We start from the raw sequence: 22,391 nt of genomic DNA, 5'->3' as shown, positions 1-22,391 counted from the left end.
GTTCCTGACGCTCGGAATACACAGAGTTACCCGATTCTATTGGCCTTCATACATCTCCCAAATTAGTGGAGGCGTCCCCCAAGTTACAGACAGGCTTAGACTCCGACAGGACCCTGTGGGGTGATGAGGATGAGTTTACTAACGGTTGAAAGCGAACATCAACGGTTCAAAAGGACGTTAAGGGCATAAAAATACTTCACTCAAAGCACATCAGCTACGTTACTGTAATACTTGCACAATCAAACTATTAATTCGGTCAAATCACTTAAAATGGCGAGTTACAACACGTGGAGTGGACACATACCTGTGGGGTGATAAGGATAAGCTTACTAACGGTTTTCAAAGTGCCCGGGTCACTCTCTCCACTGCCCACCAGGTTTGATGGCCACTTACTCACTACGACTGTATTACGTTACTGTACACTCAAGACGCTTGAAACTGAGACTACGAACTCAGTTTCATTCCCAAATATTCTCTTTACAAACACATGCTCTGACTGAGCTATCAAAGGCAAGAATTAAATTGATCTCAAAAGGTTCTGGATGGCAATTCCGGTGGGCGGAGCCTAAGCGAGTAGCGTCTGACTACAGTCACAAAGAAGCAGGTTTAACGGTTCCTTTTAGGTAAATTAACTAATTCCTTAGTTAACATCCTTACAACAATTTCACTATGAGTATCAGGGTCTCTGATATTCATAGGTGAAAAAGGGTTTACAGGTCTCGGTAGATGCAAAAGAGTTTACAAATCTCGGTCAACAAAAATACGACATCTGGATGACGTCGTCAAGGATACAGAGAAAACGGAGGACGTTTCCACTAGGAGACTCAGAAGGTTTCAGGTTTTGTGGGCGTGTAGCGTAATATGAATATTATGTTTTAACAGGCTAGCCGTCATTACGATCATGACTAAAGGAGTCACTGAAAACTGTGGAGAAACACTTTAATTGGATGATGAAGTACTGCAGACAGCACGGTCTCAACATTCAATTCCGACAAGGTAAGAACTGGAACTTTATCAAGTGCCAGACTCCTGAGGTCTATGAAACACTTAGTACTGTTTGCTTTGACGGGGTTTTCCTGGTGCCCCCCCCCCTCCCCGCCCCCAGTAGACGCTGATGAATATATGGTGTTATGACTGTTAGTTGTAACAATCACTTGAGAAGTTATAGAGTTTCACTGTGTATAAAGTATTTTACTCTTTAAATACCTAATACAGGAGTTAGGGCGTCTGTATAGAAAACGCAATCCATCTAGCTGCTATCTGTTGTGGGGTGGGTGTAGGCGCGTGGGTGACGTCAATCTTCCCTCCCACTGTAGGCTATGCGCTGATACGATGTCGCCTCCACTGAATGTCAAATCTTCTGCAATCCTGTATATATGGGGGACTGTCTGATGACACCGGAAATACTGCAATCAACGATAGCGAAACCACAACAACTGTACAGACTGAATGAGAAACACTCACTAATTATCGTCTCAATACGGGGTATTCTTAACACTCGGATATTGTTTGTAACGTATCACTGTAAGGTGTTTGTTTTTCTAGTTTCACAAAACACCGACACGTTGGTAAGTAGCCTGATATGTCGTTTTCGTACTCACACGAGCTGCAATTCCTGATGTGTAAATCACCATGTCTTCTGCTATCTTTGAGAGTGAAGAGAGAGAAAGGGACGTATACTGATATATCGTCCGTTTGATGTAAGTTTGGGAGTGTTACTTTGAGTAGTGTACCCATCGAGGGAGAACGGTATGGGTACGTCGTTTCCCCTCGAGGGAGGACGGAGCCATCCACTGCGGCTCTCAAATAACGTCTTCCTCTAGTAATGGATATCAAACTACTGCTCACTTCAGGTGGCCAGAGAGCCGGCTACTTATGCCTTTACTCAGCATAGTATGACGCAGCTTCCCGTGGGCACACCTTATCACGTGCATTGAACATGTCACCTCATAGCCAGTGTAAAGTAACAGAGGGTGAATCTGAATATAAATCAGATGTAAGTAACCCATTTATATAATACTTTCTGTTGATGAGACAGGGGCCATTACACCAATTCAGCGAGTGTACTAATCCCAGTCTGTGCAGAGAACTATAGTAAGACCCAGTTATCAGCACAGTGGCATCTAGTTTTTTTTTTTTTAAGTTTTGGACTTTCTCATTTTTGTTTGATAAATACATCTGGTCCTACTACCCCATCCCTCTGGTGGAAGAATTTCAAGTTTGCCCATGCGCAATGTGAAGTGTGACGTAGCAGTGACGTCTTTACCACTCCACCTCAAACAAGCCAAACTGTCTACCTGACTGCAGTGTTGCCAACGTGCCCTATGCCCGCCGTTAAACGCTCTCGTTCGTTGGAGAAGTCGGCAGTAGGTGACAGTGATGCTGACGACTTTCATCTTGATGACAAGTCTAAGAAGCAGAAACCTCAGAAGGGGCTACGGCTACCCCTCGCACCCCGTCTGGGTCCCCAAGTGAGCTTTCATTTGGCTCAATGACCGATCCTCCGCCGATGATGGACATAGGGGATCGCCCCTCGTCTCCCTGCCCCTATCGCGCCTTCGTCGTCTCGCCTTTCCTCGGGACTTGCCTCTGAGCACACGGACGACCTGGTTCTGCTGCCACTGCTCTCCACTTCAGGACTCAACACTTTGCCTCCGCCGAGGTCCTACAGCCGTAATAGTCACCACTCAAATGGACGAGATGATACGCCCGTTCACTCAAGCGGACTTTCTTGCTCCCCAGGGGAAGTGATGCTGAAGTCCACCACCATCACCCCAGAGACTCGTCGTACCAAGGTAATGGTTCGCCGCGTACCCTGGGAGATCCCTATAGAGCATAGACGATCTTCACTCCCTTCTCCCACAACTACTCGACATGGAGCACCGCATCAACCCGGTCTCCAAACGTCCATCCAACGAGATCATCGGCTGGTGGGTGGGCCCCCTTCCCCCGAAGGTGAATGTAGGACCTATTCACAACTGTCTTCTCGACCGATTTATCGGAACCTCGAAAATCTGTGGTCGTTGCTAATCGTGGAAACACCGCACCTGAGAGTGCACGAGGATGGTTGCCTGCTGTTTCTGTGCAGGTCCTCACGACACAGTGAAATGCAAATTGAAAATTCAAAATAAAATCCCCTACCAGCCCCCCTATCACCCCTACCACCCATCCTTTCTCCCCTCCCTCCCTCTCTCTACCGTTCTTGGAACAAGGGCGTTGCCGGCCCTACCACACAGTCACCACCACCTCCTGCCCACCTGGACCCCAGCTGTCTCTCACCAGCACCACCACCAGCACCAGCACCAGCACCAGCACCATCACCTCTTGCTCACTTGAATCCTCACCGCCCCTCTCCGTCGCTACCACCACCACCTGCCCAGTCGGGCCCTCGCCAATCCTGCACAGGTACACCAAGTTGGTGCTATGGAAACAATCACTCTCCGCCTGGATCGCCACTCCAAGCAAATCAACCTTCTCTCTGTCCAACTGAACTCGTTTGTGGAGACAATTGCAACATTGCAGAGACAACAACAACTCATTCTGGACACCCTGACCCAACAGGGACGCACTTTGCAAGCCCTGGTGACCCACTTCCTTCCTTCTCCCGAGATGGAGGATCCATCCCTCGCTCTCCCACTCCTCCCTCTCCAATATCCTCAACAGAATTTGGTACCTCCTCCAGAGCCCTGTCTATCCCCACCGACTCATCTCACACCGGAGGCCGTTCCCTACTCTTCTTACAATGGAACATCCTGGGACTTAGACCTCGCCGGACAGACCCCGTCCAGGTTGTGCTCTCCCATCAAGTAGATGTCTCTCTACCTCAGGAAACCATCACAGACGATGTTACTCTACCCCGCCTCTCTGACTATGCTGTTTACACCCTGCCTTGGTACCGTGGGCAGGCTCGTGACCTCCTCACCCTTGTGTGTAACACCATTCCATCTGTTCGTCTCCCTTCACCTGACTCACTTGGATCCCCTTCTGAATTACTTTCTGTCTCCCTTACTCTTGGTGACAGGGCTCTTCTTGTAGTCAATGTTCATTTCAAGAGTGATTCTCTGGACCCCCAGGTTCATCACGACCACCATAATGGGGTTCCCACTATTGTTCTTGGCGACTTTAATGCCCGCCATCCCACTCTTACTCCAGATTATTCCACTCCATGTACCCTTAACAGATCATATCTCCCACAGTTTCTTAATGAAGATAATGATGTTCGCTTTCTTCGTCGTGACGATCCTACTCGCGTTTGTGTCGAAGTTTTGAAGAACGGTGGTCCCCGGACTGCAGCTCGGGCTGGGTTGGGGTTCTGTCTGAGTAATCCCGACTTTCTCGCTAACCTTCCACAAAGAACTCTCTTTGGGGCGTGGGTGTCCCAATCGCTCCAGACGAGCCCATTAGTGCTATTCCTCCTTGGCTGGATGTATCATTTCCTGTTGATTGCACGCCTGTTGGTAGTGTGCAGGTGTTGGGCGCCGATGTGATGAGATGTGTCACACTGGAAACTGTGAACAGACATATGGAGAGTGTTGGATCGAGTGAATATTTCCAGTTCCGGAATAATCAGAGATACAACTTAAGGCACCCAGAGTTACTAAGACCACCCCCCATGTGCTCCTCTCAGTCCCAGACCTCCATAAAATATCACTGTGTGAAGGAATGGAACAACTTACCCCCACCCAGCAAAGACTAAGCTCCTTTCCTTTAAATCATCACTTAAAAATATCTATTGTCTAAGTATTAATATTTCTTGTAACACCTACTATATTTACAGTACCTGTTTTTATTGTACCATCAAAACCGTTTTATCGGAGATTATCATGTAAATAGATAAGTAATTACCATTGCAATAAACATAATTGCCAACTAGATATAATCCTGACAACTCTGTCCTCTTGTTCAATCTTATTACCGTACAACCCAGGTTGTACTGCTCCCCCATTATACTTATGTTTTTTTCAATTCCACTGTAATTTATGTATATATAAATAAAAAAAACTAAAACTAAAAAAAATAAATAAAAATATATAAATAAATGTAATTAATAAATAGTGAACTGATAACCGTGGTAACATTATGAGATGTTCCTATTACCACCATGCTATTGTACTATTCCAGGTGATACTAACTGTTACATAATACTTCCTTGAGATAAATTTATAGTATATATCAGGTGCCAAAGAGAGAGCTCAGGTTCTCAACTGGCTCAGCCATGTTAATATTGTTATTATTATCCACTTTGTATCTGTGTTTTTCTGGATAAATAAACTGTTTCAATTCAATTCAATTCAATTCAAATGAGCTTTTGCTGATGGTTCTGTGCAGACGGGCGCAGGTGGGGCGGGCTGTGCAATTGTGGTGTATGGAGAAAGGGAAATGATGGTGTCGAGCGGGCTGGGGCTGGACGGCTGGGCCAGCGCAACATAGGCTGAGCTGGCTGGAGTCTGCTTAGCTCCAGGCTGCCTTGGGGAAAGTGGAGGTGGGGTGATGTTCTGTGACTCTCAGGGTGATTTTAAATCTATGAACAGCCCTTCGTGTTCTGTGTCCGGGGTTGTATGTGATATTGGGGGAGGTGTGATGGCTGCCAATGAGAGCAACTCTCGTGTCGAGTTTGTGTGAATTCCGTCCCATGTTGGAATTGGGTGTAGTGACCGTGCTGATAGACTGGCCAGTGAGGCATGTAAGAGGGAAGGTGTTGACCGTGACCTTAGCCTGTCCAGTGCTGTACTTGGGGGCATTCGGGTCGGAATCGTGGGCTCTGGTCTGGAGGAACTGAGAAATGCAGAGGGACCTGGTAGTTGTAGCGTTGGTGGGTGTGACAAATTTTATGGCGGGAGGTGTCGGTGTGGCCGGCATGGGGACAGGGTCGGGCAATGTGATGTAGTCGTGGCCGGGGTTGGGCTGGGGTGCGGACACGTCTGGCAGGTTGGTGGTGCTGTGCCCATGCCGAGGCAATCAGCATGTGAACTTTGTGATAAGCCTTTGGAGCGTGCACTTGAACACTATATTGTTGAGTGTGACACTGTCGGGGACTTCTAGCCGCCTGGCTTGTTGCACCATGAACTTTGTGGTTGCTACATTGAATCTGGGGTGCTTGGGGACATTCTTGCTGTTTGTCCCGGGTTTGCTAGCCCACGCTGGTTAGTCTTCAATTGGAGTGTGGCGTCCAATGTGTGTGGACCGCTGTCCTGCGTGGCAGTGAACAATGACATCACTCACATGAATCTGACCTATATACTGTATACTGTTAATGAATATGATGTATATCTTTGTGTATTAACTTCTGTCCTGCATGGCAGTTAAGAGCGACATCAACCTACATGAATCTGACCTATATATACTGTTAATGAATATGATGTATTTCTTTGTGCATGAACCTCTGTCCTGCGTGGCAGTGAGAAGTGATACCACCCTCAGTGTCAAGATCTGACTGAATTACTCAGAATAGATAAACTGTACTCCAAGCTTTGTCAATAAATTTGTTAAACTAAACTAAAGCCTCCCCCATAGTTTCCTTGATGTTGGCTTAGTATTGAACGGTCATACCGTCTGCACCGAGCCTGCTCTGTATACCGGCCATCCTGCCGTTACTACCCATCTCAGGCTCTCCTTCTCTGCCCCTACGCCAGCTTCTTATCGATCCTCTCGCCTTGGTATCACACAAGATGCTGTTCCTTCCCTTACCCAATACCTTTCTACCTGGGCGGATTCCTATGCTGTCCCTCAGTCCCTTGACTCATACAGCACTGATTTTGTATATGACTCTGTCAATCGCGCTGCCCTTCCACGTTCTTCCCGTCGCCCCAGAAGAGCCACCAACTACTGGTATTGTATCCCTGCCATGAGACATCTCCGACAGGTAACCCGTGATCTCAACTCTGACATACGGAGGTCTCGCTCTCCAGAGGACTGTGAAGACTTCAAAAACTGGTGCTCAATTGCAACTCAGTCGTCACCCTCCTATGTATGGAATCGGATCAATGCTATACGGGGTACTCGACGGAGGCCTTCCCACTCTGACCCAGCCTCCCTTGCCTGCTCTTTAATGGAGGACTGGGCACGAGGTTCCTCCCCTGAGGCACTTCCAGATCCATGCAGGAGGCAGTGCAGGCTCGCATCGATGCGTCTGAGCATGTTGTTCGTGCTGCTCTAACCTCCCCTGCCCTCACTGATCATCCCATCACACAGTTCGAGCTTGAGAGTGCTTGTCGCTCTAGAAAAGACACCTCTCCTGGGGATGATCAGATAACCTACTCTGTCCTCAACGCTTATAATAATATTCCTAACGGACCCTTGCTCGCTCTCTACAATATGTCTTATGAACATGGGGTTCTCCCGTCTAACAGGAAAAGTGCCACTATTATCCCCATACCTAAGCCGGGAGATCCTGGGAAATATCGACCTCCTGTGTTTGCAATATGATGGAGAGGATACTTCAACGTCGCCTTCTTCACACCATAGGCGGCTTCTACAACTCCATCAATGGTTTCATACAACAACACAGCACAGCACACTCCATTGCTTCCTTTTATTGTAATTATACTGCCCGTGTCTCCGTCTTCCTTGATATCAAGGGAGCCTTTGATATGGCTCAGCCTGCCCTCATTTTAGCTGAAATTGCGCGGTTAGGGGTTAAAGGGAGACTTCTTCGATGGCTCACCCCTTACCTCACTGGACTTTTCCTTCTTCTTGGAAGCATGCCTTGGTTCAGCCCATCCCGAAGAAGGGTGACCATTCTAATCCCTCTAACTATCGCCCCATTGCCCTAACTTCATCCCTCTCTAAGATTTTCGAAACTATCTTGAACTCCCATTTTCTCCGTCACCTTGAACGCCTTTCTCTTTTGTCGAATCACCAGTATGGCTTTCGCCAGGCGAGATCTACTGGTGATCTGCTCTCCTATTGCACCCATCTTTGGTTATCCAGTCTTAGGGATTATGGGGAAACTTTTGTCGTGGCCCTTGACATCTCCAAGGCATTTGACAGGGTATGGCACAAGTCTTTGTTATCTAAACTTCCCCACTTTGTTTTCTCATCTCTAGCTTCCTTGAGAACCGATCCATGGCAGTTGTTGTCGAGGGATCGATTTCTCGCTTTTTCTCTACCAGTAGTGGCGTCCCACAGGGTTCTGTTCTTTCACCAACTCTCTTCCTTCTTTTTATCAATGATTTACTTCACACTACAACTAATTCTATCCATTCTTACGCTGATGACTCTACTCTTCACTCTTCCTCACATTTTTTCCTTCCTCCTAACTCTCAAACTAGATCTGTTTCTAGAACTGATATCATTACTTCTATCAACGCGGATCTGTGCAGCATCTCTGAATGGGGAGGTACAAACTTGGTTAAGCTCAATAGTAATAAAACTCAATATTTACCAATTATAATTTGCAAATTAGCTGATCTCCCACCAATTACATTTCAGGACGCTATCATCCTCCCAAATTCTGAAATAAATTTGTTAGGCCTCACCATTTCCTCCAATATGTCCTAGAAATCACACATCCTTAGTATAACTAAAGCTGCCTCCCGAAAGTTGGGAATGCTGTAGTGATGCCGCAGCTACTTCGCTCCTGAGCAGTTGCTTCAAGTATATAAGGGATTCATTCGTCCTAACTTGGAGTACTGCTCTCATATCTGGGGTGGCTCTTCTTCTGTCCAACTTTTAGATAGGGTGGAGTCAAAGGCATTTCGTCTTATTAACTCTCCACCTTTAGTCGACAATCTTTCTTCTCTTTCTCTTCGCCACAATGTTACTTTAACGGGCAATGTTCGGTGGAGGGGCATCCTGTGTACCGCCGGCACGGCCGTGGGTTCGTAACACACGTCTTGCCCGCGGTGCCCACCGTTTCTCTGTGGATGTCGGTCACACGAGAATAACCCGTTATAGTACCTCCTTCTTTCCTCACACAGCCAAACTGTGGAATGCTCTGCCTTCTTCTGTGTTTCCATGCTCTTACAATCTGTCTCACTTTAAAAAGCTGGTTTTCCGGCATCTTCGTGGTGTAGATTAATACAGTATAACTTTTTTTTCTATATTTACAATTTCTTTCCGTTCTTTTTTTTTCGCCCCCCAGGCTCCGTTGTGGGTCGTTTGACCTGTGCTCGGGTGGGCTAATTCCCGTAAAAAAAAAAATACTGCCCGTGTCTCCGTCTTCCTTGATATCAAGGGAGCCTTTAATACGGCTCAGCCTGCCCTCATTTTAGCTGAAATTGCGCGGTTAGGGGTTAAAGGGAGACTTCTTCGATGGCTCGCCCTTTACCTCACTGGACGTCAGGCCCAGGTTCGCGTTGAAAGCTCTATATATCCTGTTCAAGAAATGAACCTCAAAACCCCTCAAGGTGGAATCCTGAGTCCCACCTTGTTTAACACTCTCATGCACTCCATTGCAACTCTCCTGTTGCCGACAGAAGTTTTCCACTCAGGATATGCCGACGATGTCCTCCTCCAAGCCCCTGACTACCTCAGCATGCAGGAAGCCCTTGATCTGGTCTCCAGAGAGTGTGATTCACTTGGTTTCCTATTTTTAACTGCGGAAACAAAAGCCATGTGGCACGGTCGTGCTGTACCTCCCCCCTTCCCCTTTCTCTTACCAGGACCACCCCTGGACTGGGTTAATGAGACAAAATACCTAGGTGTCTATGTAATTCGCACACGTTGTCAGTTCCCTGAAGTCCGCTATCTTCGAGGCATATGCTTTCGGCGTCTCGCTCCCCTCTCTACCATGTGCAGGGGTACCCTTGGTGCCACCATCCCTGTACTTCTCACCATGTATAAGTCCTATGTCCGTTACGGTGTCGATTAAGCCGGCCGTGCCCTCGTCAACTTTAGTCGGACTGCTGTCAACCGTCTCGAAGTATCCAGAGGAAAGCAGCTCGTAACATCCTTGGGGCCCTTCAGTGGACACACTCTACTTCTCTATATACCGAACTTGGTCTTTCCAGCTTACAGGATCGTGTTCAGGAGTTTTACCTAAAAACTATAGTTTCCATTATACGGAATCCTCGGGGCAACTATGTCCAAGCCAACTTGACTCCTGCTGCCCGAGGCCGACCTCCATCTAGAAGACAGTGGCGAGGGTCACTCATCCGAGCCCTTCAGGAATACGACCTAGTGCCTGATATTGTTGTCACCCCTGCTGTTGGTTTGTCTCCTTCTCCCTGGCTGGATTTTCAACCTGAAGTGATTGCTCTTGGTGGATCGCTCCCGAAATCCCACGTGAACCCTGCTATTCTCTGCAAATACCACCTCTGCAGGATCGCCCGCTGGTCCCCAGGTAGGCTCGTCCTCTACACTGATGGCTCTGTTGACCCCGCGACAGGTAGGGCCGGGGCTGGTGTCTACATCTCCCGTCCTGATGCCCTTGAGTCTATCAAACTTTCCCTCAGAGTTTCTGACGGGGCATCCTCCACTCAGGCTGAACTGATAGTCCTCCTTGCTGCCCTTCTCGCTGAGGAAGAAGCCAATGGTTTCTGTCCCTTGCTTGTCTGCTGCGATTCCAGGTCTGCTCTCGACGGGATCGCATTTGGATCAGGGGAAAATAAGGACTTCATCCTTCGAATACGAGGGTTAACATCCACACTTCAGGATGCAGGCCGTCCTGTGACATTCCTATGGATACCCAGTCATGTCGGTATCTTTGGGAATGAGGCAGCAGATGGCCTTGCCAAGACTGGCTGTAGCAAGGCCACATCTGACTACGTTGTTCCTCGAACACTTTAACAGCATAGGGCCCAAATTCGCAGCAAACGAAGAGAAGCTGGGGAAGCAGCCATCCTCCTGGACTCCCCGCCCGCCTGGTACGATGCCCTCCGTAAACTTCCTGACTTCTCGTATGTCTATGGGAAAGGGTTGCGGAAAAGAGTCGTGATTGCTGCCCGTGAATCGGCTGCTTATGCAATTAACCAGGCCGTTCACATATATTTATTATTTGGGTTTAAGTAACGAAACCCAAACGGTAGATCCTTGTTTTATTATAAAAGAGTTGTATATATAATTTCCTGAGTGTAGATCGACCGTAAGTCCCACTGTATAGGAGTGAATGAGAAAGGGACGGCGTTTATGTATTATAAACGTTAGGTCACGTCCTTACGATATAAGTTGTTGTGAGCGACTCATGAGTAGTGACCCATCGAGGGAGAACGGTATGGGTACGTCGTTCCCCCTCGAGGGAAGACGGAGCCATCCACTGCGGCTCTCAAATAACGTCTTCCTCTAGTCAAGGATATCAAACTACTGCTCGCTTCAGGTGGCCAGAGAGCCGGCTTCTTATGCCTTTACTCAGCATAGTATGACGCAGCTTCCCGTGGGCACACCTTATCACGTGCATTGAACATGTCACCTCATAGCCAGTGGAAAGTTACAGGGTGGTGAATCTGAATATAATATCAGATGTATTGACCCATTTATATAATATGTTCTGTTGATGAGACAGGGGCCCATTACACCCGTATCATCATTGGGTATGACTTTGCTTGGGAGATTGGTATCCCCGCATCCCCTGAGCAACGCTCTTGTGCATTATGCAGAAGACCCGACAGCCGCACCCTTGTCCACTACCTCTTAAGATGTCCCCACACACAACGCTCCCGCGACGCCTGCTGGACCACCACTCCACGACCCCCTGACGGAGACACGATGATCCTCCCCATACTGGCCAGATATTATGTAAATAATATTGATGATGTGTTGAAGGAATATCCTTCCTTCCTTATGCTTTAGTAAGCACCTTTATAATATTTATATACGAGTATACTTGTGACACTTGCCAGATGCTTCTGGTGTTATTGTAGAGGGGTACCTAGTGAATTGAACTAATATAACATAACTAAGACAAAGCTTGTGGAATTTCATTACACAATGTGATACGTCATTACTTAAAATAAATTAAGTTTTAAAAAGTTAGGTTTATTTAGGTTAAATTAAGTTGGTGCATGATTAGGCTAGGTTAATTCGTGTGATGTTATGTTATGTTACTTGAGATTAGGCCAGGTTTAGTCTCTGTGAGTGTGAGGTTAATTAGTTAGTGTTATACTATTATGACGTTAGATCTAATTTAAGTAAGGTTATATGAGGTTAGGCTATTACTGGGTTAAGTTAGGTGAACTTAATGTATAAAATGGTTATTTTAGAATTAGGTCAAGTCAGAATATTGTTACACTAGATGAGGTCAAGTTAATGCTAAGTTAGGTTAAGTTAGTGTTGGATGAAGTTACGTCAGTATTACGTTGCGTGTAATTTAAATTAGATGACGCTAGATTTGATAAGGTTAGTGTTAGATGATGTTAATTTGAGGTATGTTCATTGTTAGTTAGGTTAGTGCTAGATGATGTTATTGTTAGTTAGGTCACTGTCAGGTTAGTTAAGGTTAGTGTTAGATAATGTTATTGTTAGTTAAGTCACTGTTAGATTGGTTTTATTACTACTATTACTATAAACATGGTTGATCTCAACAAGTTACAGTTAGAAAAAATTTGGTTCATCTGGGCAACTTTCAGTTAAGTCTGTCATTTCCTGTTGACATTGATTTTGTGTACATGCGTGCGAGCACAAATGGGTGTAACTCACCATAAGGTGGTCACTGTAACTCACCGTGGTTACCATAACATACTAATAGGTGGTTGTAACACACGGTGATTACTGTAATACATCACAAGGTGGTTGTAACACACGGTAGTTACTGTAATACAACATAAGGTGGTTGTAACACACGGTGGTCACTGTAACACACCACAAAGTGGTTGTGGCACACCGTGGTCACTGTAACACAACACAAAGTGGTTTTAACACATCGTGGTTACTATGACACACCAAAAGGTGGCTGTAACACACGGTGGTTACTGGAATACACCACAAGGTAGTTGCAACACACGGTGGTTACGAAACACACCACAAGGTGTTTGAACCTACGGTGATCACTGTAACACACCGGAAGGTCGTTGAACACACGGTGATTATAGTAGCGCACCACAAGGTGGTTGAACACACGGTGATCACTGTAACACACCAGAAGGTCGTTGAACACACGGTGATTAGAGTAACGCACCACAAGGTGGTTGAACACACGGTGATCACTGTAACACACCAGAAGGTCGTTGAACACACGGTGATTATAGTAACGGTGATCACTGTAACACAAGGGTGGTTGAACACACGGTGATCACTGTAACACACCGGAAGGTCGTTGAACTCACGGTGATTATAGTAACGCACCACAAGGTGGTTGAACACACGGTGATCACTGTAACACACCGGAAGGTCGTTGAACACACGGTGATTATAGTAGTGCACCACAAGGTGGTTGAACACACGGTGATCACTGTAACACACCAGAAGGTCGTTGAACTCACGGTGATTATAGAAACGCACCACAAGGTGGTTGAACACACGGTGATCACTGTAACACACCGGAAGGTCGTTGAACACACGGTGATTATAGTAGCGCACCACAAGGTGGTTGAACACACGGTGATCACTGTAACACACCAGAAGGTCGTTGAACTCACGGTGATTATAGTAACGCACCACAAGGTGGTTGAACACACGGTGATCACTGTAACATACCAGAAGGTGGTTGAACACACGGTGATTACTGTAACGAACCGCAAGGTGATTAAGGTGGACACTGCAACACACGGTGGTTATTGTTACATCTGTACCACATATTCATGTGTATTCTACTCAAACATTTAGCGTGTTCTGATAACCTCTACCGATTAAATAAAAGGACGTGTCCGTCTGTCTGTCTAACTGTCTATGAGTGTGTCTGTTCCAGCCATAGCTCTAAAACGGAAGTTGTTAGAGACCTAAAATTTTACACTCGTATCTCATGCGTTCCAAGATTGTGCAACCTTGTCTATGAGTGTGTGTGTGTGTGTGTGTGTGTGTGTGTGTGTGTGTGTGTGTGTGTGTGTGTGTGTGTGTGTGTGTGTGTGTGTGTGTGTGTGTGTGTGTGTGTGTGTGTGTGTGTGTGTTGTGGTGTGTGTTTTTGTGTGTGTGTGTGTGTGTGTGTGTGTGTGTGTGTGTGTGTATGTGTGTGTGTGTGTGTGTGTGTGTGTGTGTGTGTTTGTGTGCGTAAATAATAATAATAATAATAATAATAATAATAATAATAATAATAATAATGTTAATAATAATAATAATAATTACCGGTTTATTGAAAGAGCATGGCAGCCGGAAGGCTGAAAATATGCAATCGCGTAATTGGGGATTGGGTTTCTTGATTTACAAATAATATACAAGTAACATGATTGATAAAAATATGATAAATAATAACTCGGTGGGGAGAAGGTCATACTAAAGGGCATTTCAACACAGTGACAGTGCAAAAAGGCAAGATTGACTGGGAGTGAATACACTGGTTGATTACAAGTTATTGATAATTTTCACAATGGTTGGGACTGGGTTGTTCTTATAGCGAGCAGTACGTGTTTGCATGGGCTGGATGCGGTTGTGTGTGTGTGTGTGTGTGTGTGTGTGTGTGTGTGTGTGTGTGTGCCTAGAACTGTTCTAGGCAACACCTCTTATGTAGCTCCTCTGTTTCTAGGTAGTTTTTCAGTTGCAATAACTCGTCCTGATCTGGTTACGAGAGCTATTCACGTTCAAGTGAAAATTCTTATTTTCTTAACGTCAGTTTCCTGAGTACTCATATTAGTACATTTAATGAACCAATGTGGATAATTCTATCAATTTATGTTGGGATATGCTCGCTAATAGGGAAATAATTATAAAATACACGAAAGTGTAAGATTTCATCGCATCAGTTTGAGAATCACATAAATATTACCCCCAACTGGAGTTAGGTTAGGTTAGCGTTAAGGTGGCTATTGTTCAGGGGAAATAAGTTAGGGCTAATATTCAGGTGATATCAGTGTGACGAAATGTCACAAAATCTTAACCTAACCAAACCACCATGGTTCACCTAGATATTCACTATTACCCTGCTAGATATTCGCCATGGCCCACCTAGATATTCACTATGACCCACCTAATATTCGCCATGGCCCACCTCTTCCCTTAAAAATCTCGCTTTCTTTCAGCCATCCCCATTTAACCCCTCCTCCCATTAAGCTCCCACCTCCCCCTTGTCGGGACTTCCCCAGAAGACTTTTCTTAAAACCTTGGTTTTTTTCATCGGACTCGAGAACAATAACGAATCGTCCACCACCTCATTATTATTATTGTACACCGCCTACCACCTCCTCCTCACCCTCAAGCGGACCCCAAGTGCAGCAAGAAATGAGGGGCTGTGTACACTGTCTACACTGTGTTTGTAAGAGAGAGACTAAATTCCTCATATTTTAATGCTAGCAAAATTCCCACGCTTTACACGGTTTACATTAGGTATACTGTATAAGTAAACTGTATAACCTTGACTGTCACAGTTTGCCCTTCCTGACACAGGTAACCATCCCCCGCAATCTCCGTGGCGCTATATCAGTTTGGGAAGATTTTTTGTTCTTGCCAGGACCACCCTGGAGTTCGTGGTCAATAGTAATACCAAGGTGCACGACCTTGGGATCCATGTAATATGTGTGTGTAGAGTTTCAGGTCTGTAGCTGCTTCCTTTTTAAAGCTATAGCTGGAGTACACACACACACACACACACACACACACACTCATAGACAAGGTTGCACAATCTTGGAACGCATGAGATACGAGTGTAAAATTTTAGGTCTCTAACAACTTCCGTTTTAGAGCTATGGCTGGAACAGACACACTCATAGACAGTTAGACAGACAGACGGACACGTCCTTTTATTTAATAGGTAGAGGTTATCAGAAGACGCTAAATTTTTGAGTAGAATACACATGAATATGTGGTACAGATGTAACAATAACCACCGTGTGTTGCAGTGTCCACCTTAATCACCTTGCGGTTCGTTACAGTAATCGCCGTGTTTTCAACCACCTTGTGGTGTGGTGTTACAATGACTACCGTACAGTATGTTACAACCACTTAGCAGTGCGTTACAGTGACCACCGTGTGTTACAACCAACTTATGGTGTATTACAGTAACCAACGTGTGTTACAACCACCTTATGGTGTATTACAGTAACCACCGTGTTACAACCACTTTGTAGCGAGTTACAGTGACCACCTTATGGTGAGTTACACCCACTTTGTGCTCGCACGCATGTACACAAAATCAATGTCAACAGGAAATGACAGACTTGACTGAAAGTTGCCCAGATGAACCAAATTTTTTCTAACTGTAACTTGTTGAGATCAACCATGTTTATAGTAATAGTAGTAATAAAACCAATCTAACAGTGACTTAACTAACAATAACATTATCTAACACTAACCTTAACTAACCTGACAGTGACCTAACTAACAATAACATCATCTAGCACTAACCTAACTAACAATGAACCTACCTTAAATTAACATCATCTCACACTAACCTTATCAAATCTAGCGTCATCTAATTCAAATTACACGCAACGTAATACTGACGTAACTTCATCCAACACTAACTTAACCTAACTTAGCATTAACTTGACCTCATCTAGTGTAACAATATTCTGACTTGACCTAATTCTAAAATAACCTTTTCATACATTAAGTTCACCTAACTTTACCCAGTAATAACCTAACCTCATATAACCTTACTTAAATTAGATCTAACGTCATAATAGTATAACACTAACTAATTAACCTCACACTCACAGAGACTAAACCTGGCCTAATCTCAAGTAACATAACCTAACATCACACTAATTAACCTAGCCTAATTATGCACTAACTTAATTTAACCTAAATAAACCTAACTTTTTAAAACTTAATTTAATCTTAAATAATAACATATCACTGTGTATAATTAAAATCCACAAGCTTTGTCTTAGTTATGTTAGTTTAGTTTAAGTTAACTTGGAGTGGATTAAGTTATTTTAGATAATTTTTGGTTAGGTTAGTACGAGATTAGGTTGTAGTTATTTGGCCTATGCTTGATTGGTGTTGGTATATGTTCGGTCAGTGTTAAATTAGGTTATGTCTGTTTGAAGTTATGTTACCGGTTGGTTAGGTTAGTTTGAGGTTAGGTTTCTTTTAGATTATGTTTTGTTTATTTAGACTATGTTTGGTTAAGTTAGATTAATTTAGATGGTATTAGGTTATGTAAGAATAGTATTAGTGTTAGGCTAGTCTTAGGTTAGATTATGTCGACTAGAATTATGTTGGGTTAGGTTAGATTGATTTACAATGGATTTGAGTTAGTGTTAGTTTAGATTAGGTTCTGTCGATTTGGTCTATATTAGACTAGGTTATGTTAGATTATATTGGATTAGGCTCCGCCTAGTTATTGTTAGTGTACGGGTAATTTAGTGTTAGATGGGGTTAGTTTAGTGTCAGGCAAAATGAGGTCACGTTCAGGTCAGTTGCGCTTGTTTGTATTCCTGTGATATTATTCCGTCAACCACCTACCCAGCAACCACCCACCACCCAACTCCACTCACTTCATTCCAGCGCTCCTACTTATCCCTCCTTACATCCCCACCTCCCGCAACACTGCCATTTATAAGCCTGTCGATCAAAGCGACCCGCTGTGTAAGACGCTGTCAGGTTCAGAAGTTCAGTCAACAGCCAGCATAGTCCACCGTCATACACACGTCGTTCTGCACCTTACAGTTGTACTGCTGAAGAACTCAAGATGAAGCTGTTGATGTTCACTGTAGTGTTATGTGTGGTGAGTAGTGTGAGGTGTGTATGTGTGTGTGTGTGTGCTATAGATTGTGTTGGTTGGTTTAGTAGTGTGTGGTATGTATATAACTATATAAGGTAATGTGCTTGTTATAAACGCTTCCCCCTTTCATCTGTTCACAGTCAGTGATGGTGGCAGTGTCACGTTCGGGACAGTCTGATCGAAATGGATCGTAAGTAATAGTTACATCTGCTCGAGTCAATCCTTCATTTATAAGTTCAGCTTGTTAATACTTGTAGGTAAACTACTCAACATGTACTTCTTTAAATATTATTAATAATAATAATAATAATAATAATAATATTATTATTATTATTATTATTATTATTATTATTATTATTATTATTATTATTATTATTATTATTATTATTATTATTATTATTATTATTATTATTATTATTATTATTATTATTATTATTATTATAGCTTAAAGCTCCTATATTGCTTTATATAATCAAGGGTCACAGGTCTTGTTAAAATTTATTGTCATTCAAAAATATCCCAGACCACTTAGAGATGTGAAGATTCATATATTGATCTTAAGTCAATAATTTGTTTTAAGAATCATACTTAAGCTCCTGGAGGATTAAGAATAGTTCCTACTGGTAGTGGGGCAGACGTGTGTCCTCCTGTTGGTGACAATGGGTACTCTTGCAACCAGACCTGTGAGTCTCACTCACAGTGTGATGACGAATTGTACTGCTGTGAGGTCGACTGTGGCAAAACCTGCCTGACCAGATTTCAGGCAAAACAATCGTGAGTTCCTAAAGCATAATTCATAGTTTTGTTATAAAATGTTTCTGTTACTATCAACACTCTACTTAAGAGATGTGACTTGTTAGTAACATCTGTCAGGTGTAGAGCCAAATATTCAGTAGAACAGATAGAAGAGGAAGTGGCGTAAAGTTTGTCATGTCTAGTTACGATGTGTGTCAGTTACTGTGTTAATAAGTGTACAAACAGACAGCAGTCCAAGTTTCTACCTTAGAAGTGAAACTTAGTGTACAACTCCTATGGTTGTATGATGTAGCTCAAGGTTAATGAATACTTTACCTGGTTAGGGTGATATTTTGTATGCATTAGTTTAGTGGTATTACATCACAATCATAATACTTCACTACCCAATACTACAGGCATAATGTCAGTGTAGTGATGATACACCTTACTTATATTACTTCACTATACAATACTACAATCATAATGTTAGTGTAGTGATGATACACCTTACTTATATTACTTCACTATACAATACTACAATCATTATGTTAGTGTAGTGATGATACACCTTACTTATATTACTTCACTATACAATACTACAATCATTATGTTAGTGTAGTGATGATACACCACACTTATAATATTTCACCCACAATATTTAAGTCATCAACTTAATGACTGACTAAGAAGAACATTTTCACTCATCCGCACTGACGTAGATTATAGCCAGTTCATGGTCACTCATAATGTTCATATCATGATTTCTTCCTCGATGGAGTTTTGTGAAACTTCCCAAACACATTAAAAATAAATCTGCAAAATTTAATGATAATTAAATGTCTCTGTGTGATTTATTATTAAACTAAGCAACTATTTCTTACAGCTAAGCTAACATGTTTGTTTTTACCTTCGTAAATAACGTAATAGACGCCATTCTTAGTCTTTACAAACACGATAATCCTTCCACAGGAAAGACTGTCCTCCACCTGACCCGGATTTAGCGTGTGTCCAATTTCTTCATCGCTGCAACAACGACAAGGACTGCAGAGGGGACAATGGTAATGGCGAAGGAAAGAATGGCGAAAGGGAGAATGGCGAAGGGGAGAATGGAAATGGGGAAAGCAGTAAAGGGGAAAATGGGGAAGGGGAAAATGGCGAAGGAGAGAATGGCGAGCGTCGCTGCTGTTTACACCCCAACTGCGGCAGAAGTTGTGTCAAGGTATAACAAACTACAACAAACTGATGAGTAATAGTAGTGATACACATCCTTGTGGTACCATCACATTTTACGGACAAATACACCGTTTAGATGAGTATTAAATCTGACCTTCACCAAGACTGAAAACTCCAGGCTGATAACATCTGTGTTCGTCCCCTGTGATGTGCTTGGCGCTTCCTTGAAATATTTTCTAACTTAGATCTGTGTACACAACAAAAAGTAAAGAAAAAAAATGATAGCATGGACTTTGGTACTCTCTCACTGAATTTTTATACAAGATAAAATGCCAGGTAAAAGAAAACCAAGAACACACCTTCTGTATGTTAGGGGAGGAGACAATGTTCTGGTGATTTTCCTTGTGGTATTAACTCGCCTACTGTTATGTGTAACTTAAGGTTTATCCGATTGAGGGGCAATGATTTAAGATATAACCCTTTAAGGATGATGGTTTAAATCAAGGAGGTTGAATGGATGGAGGCGGCACCCGCTGCCTCAGGTGAAGTCACGGAGTGACCTGATGCCTTTGCCAATATGGCAGCGCTTTTCTCTCAGTGACTTCATCCTCCTTGTTTGATCCCTCTATAATGTGCATAATAAATAAAACAATAGTATGAATCCTGCATAGTTATTTGCAATCAACGTTTCTTCGTAAGTAGCTGCAGCAACTGTGACCTTGTTGCCCTGACCAAGATGGCAGCCTGGTTTCACGTGCCTCTGTTACATACACAGCGAACACCGCCTCCATCCATTCAACCTCCATGGTTTAAATTATAACGCTTTGAGGATGAAGGCTTAAGCAATAACCCTTTATGGATGATGTTTTAGCCCATAACTCTTTTAAAATGGTGGTTGAAACTATAACCCTTTAAAGATGGTGGTTTAAAGTGTAACCCGTTTAAGATGGTGGTTTAAAATATAACCCTTGAAGGTAAAAGAACTGAAGGTAAACAACATGTCTGTCACTAGTGTAAATATATTCTATTTCATCGTTGTGCTCAATACATATATTTACTATTAATCTATATTATATTAATTGTTTATATATTTCAATATTAATACTTTTGTTCACTCATTTATTAATTTTAATCAGTTATTATTCCTATTAATATTTTGGTCTTCAATTTTTTGTTTCCTTGAGTTTCATCAACCATATTAATCATTATCCAGGTTTTATTTTAATTTTCTCTAAAAAATTATTATCAACCAAATAAAATCTTATACCTACAGAGATGGCTGCCACAATCCACTGAGGGGACGAGTGATAAGTGGAGGAGGAAGTAGTGATAAAAGGGGGAGGGTGTAGTGAGGAGGGGAGGAGAATGCAGGGAAGGAGGGAGGAAGACAGAGGAGAAGACGAGAGGAAAGAAGAATAGTGAGGAGGGGAAGAGAGAAAAGGAGAGAGGACCTGGAGGAGGGAGGAGTAAGGAGTACAGGTGGGGGGGGAGATGTGTTTTATACTGACAGCTCTACAACTTGCGGCTGCTGTGTAATAATACTACTCAACACATCTGGGTAACATAACGTAGTGTGATGGCTGCACAGTCGTCCATGTACAGTATTTCAACTTCAGTGTTTATATAAGTATCCTTATTCCTGGTGTTAACAGTACCATCTTATGCGTTGTTTTGACTTTAGATGTGGTTTAACACTGTCTTGTATCTAAAGTCAAATAATTGTTGTGTAAATTAGTATTGGATTAACTTATGGTTTTTAATAAAGTTACATAACTGACTTTTGTCTCTGATACTTCCTCTTTCCACTTTTACAGTTTTTCCTTTTATGCAATACTGGGGAATCCGTGCTCTGGCGCTCTTCACTTCGTACTGAAATGGACGCCTCAGGGCTCCACATTATCTCACTGTAGTGCATTAAGGTGTCTGCTTTGATCCTGACTTTGTACTCGTCAGAAGGCATGTTTTCCAGGGCATTTTTAAATGACTATACATACGTGTTGCGCTCATGCAACATTTCTTGGATTGATAGGACAATGTCATGTCTAACATCTTGAATGTTGCACCTGATAGTAGTCTGCTTTTCATGATCTCCCATGAAGTAGATTTCGAGGAACTTTGCCTGCTCATCTTCCAGTGGTAAGAGGGATCCTGCTTTGTGATAGAATTGACCCTGGAGTTTGAATGTGGGGATATATCCGTGCTCACGAACTACTCTGGTAGCTCCAAAGGATGTCATCTGGAAGCATGAATTGTTCTTCCGTATTTTCCAAGAAGTGTTTTGACTCTGGTGTTGTTCCCAGCATGAGAGTCTTCAATGGTTGTGGTGGTTTTATTTGGCAGTCGTTCTTTCCCGAGAGCAGCACAGTCCAGCAGATTCTCCTGTGTATGCACCGCAGTATTCACATTTCTTATCCATGTTGCCAATGACAACAGAGATACTTTTCATATTCTATACATCATCCATCATCACCCCTATATAAACACATCACTACATATAACATCATCCATCATCAGTACATATAACACCATCCATTATCACTACATATAACACCATCCATCATACTCACATATAGCAATCACTACCTATACAACATCCATCATCACTACATATAACATCATCCATCATCACTACATATAACACCATCCATCATCACTACATATAACACCATCCATCATCACTACAGATCGGTAAAGTAGTTTCCGAGATTCTCGTCGGAACACACACACACACACACACACAAACACACAAACACACACGGTAGGACGCCACCCTCCGGGAGCTCCACTTGTCTCA

At 43.4% G+C, this 22,391-nt stretch overlaps 1 protein-coding gene across 2 annotated transcripts; it reads left to right on the top strand.

The window, feature by feature from the left end:
- The first annotated feature begins 831 nt into the window (after positions 1-831).
- LOC121870260 (WAP four-disulfide core domain protein 2-like) lies at positions 832-20,984 on the top strand. 2 transcript variants are annotated; one of them, XM_042372047.1, is made up of 5 exons: positions 832-996; positions 17,830-17,879; positions 18,317-18,463; positions 19,394-19,482; positions 20,871-20,984. In XM_042372047.1, exons 2-5 carry the CDS (start codon positions 17,836-17,838, stop codon positions 20,891-20,893), a joined length of 303 nt encoding a protein of 100 aa, XP_042227981.1. In that variant the 5' UTR covers positions 832-996; positions 17,830-17,835; the 3' UTR covers positions 20,894-20,984. The 2 variants fall into 2 exon arrangements, with proteins under 2 accessions (XP_042227981.1, XP_042227980.1); XM_042372046.1 differs by having other exon boundaries at positions 19,394-19,643; positions 20,871-20,979.
- Positions 20,985-22,391: the final 1,407 nt, after the last annotated feature.

The sequence above is a fragment of the Homarus americanus genome, unplaced genomic scaffold (assembly GCF_018991925.1).
Source record: "Homarus americanus isolate GMGI-L3 unplaced genomic scaffold, GMGI_Hamer_2.0 scaffold31762, whole genome shotgun sequence".
Taxonomy (NCBI): domain Eukaryota; kingdom Metazoa; phylum Arthropoda; class Malacostraca; order Decapoda; family Nephropidae; genus Homarus; species Homarus americanus.
The sequence above is the reverse complement of the archived record's forward strand: the minus strand, read 5'-3'. Positions and strand labels throughout refer to the sequence as shown.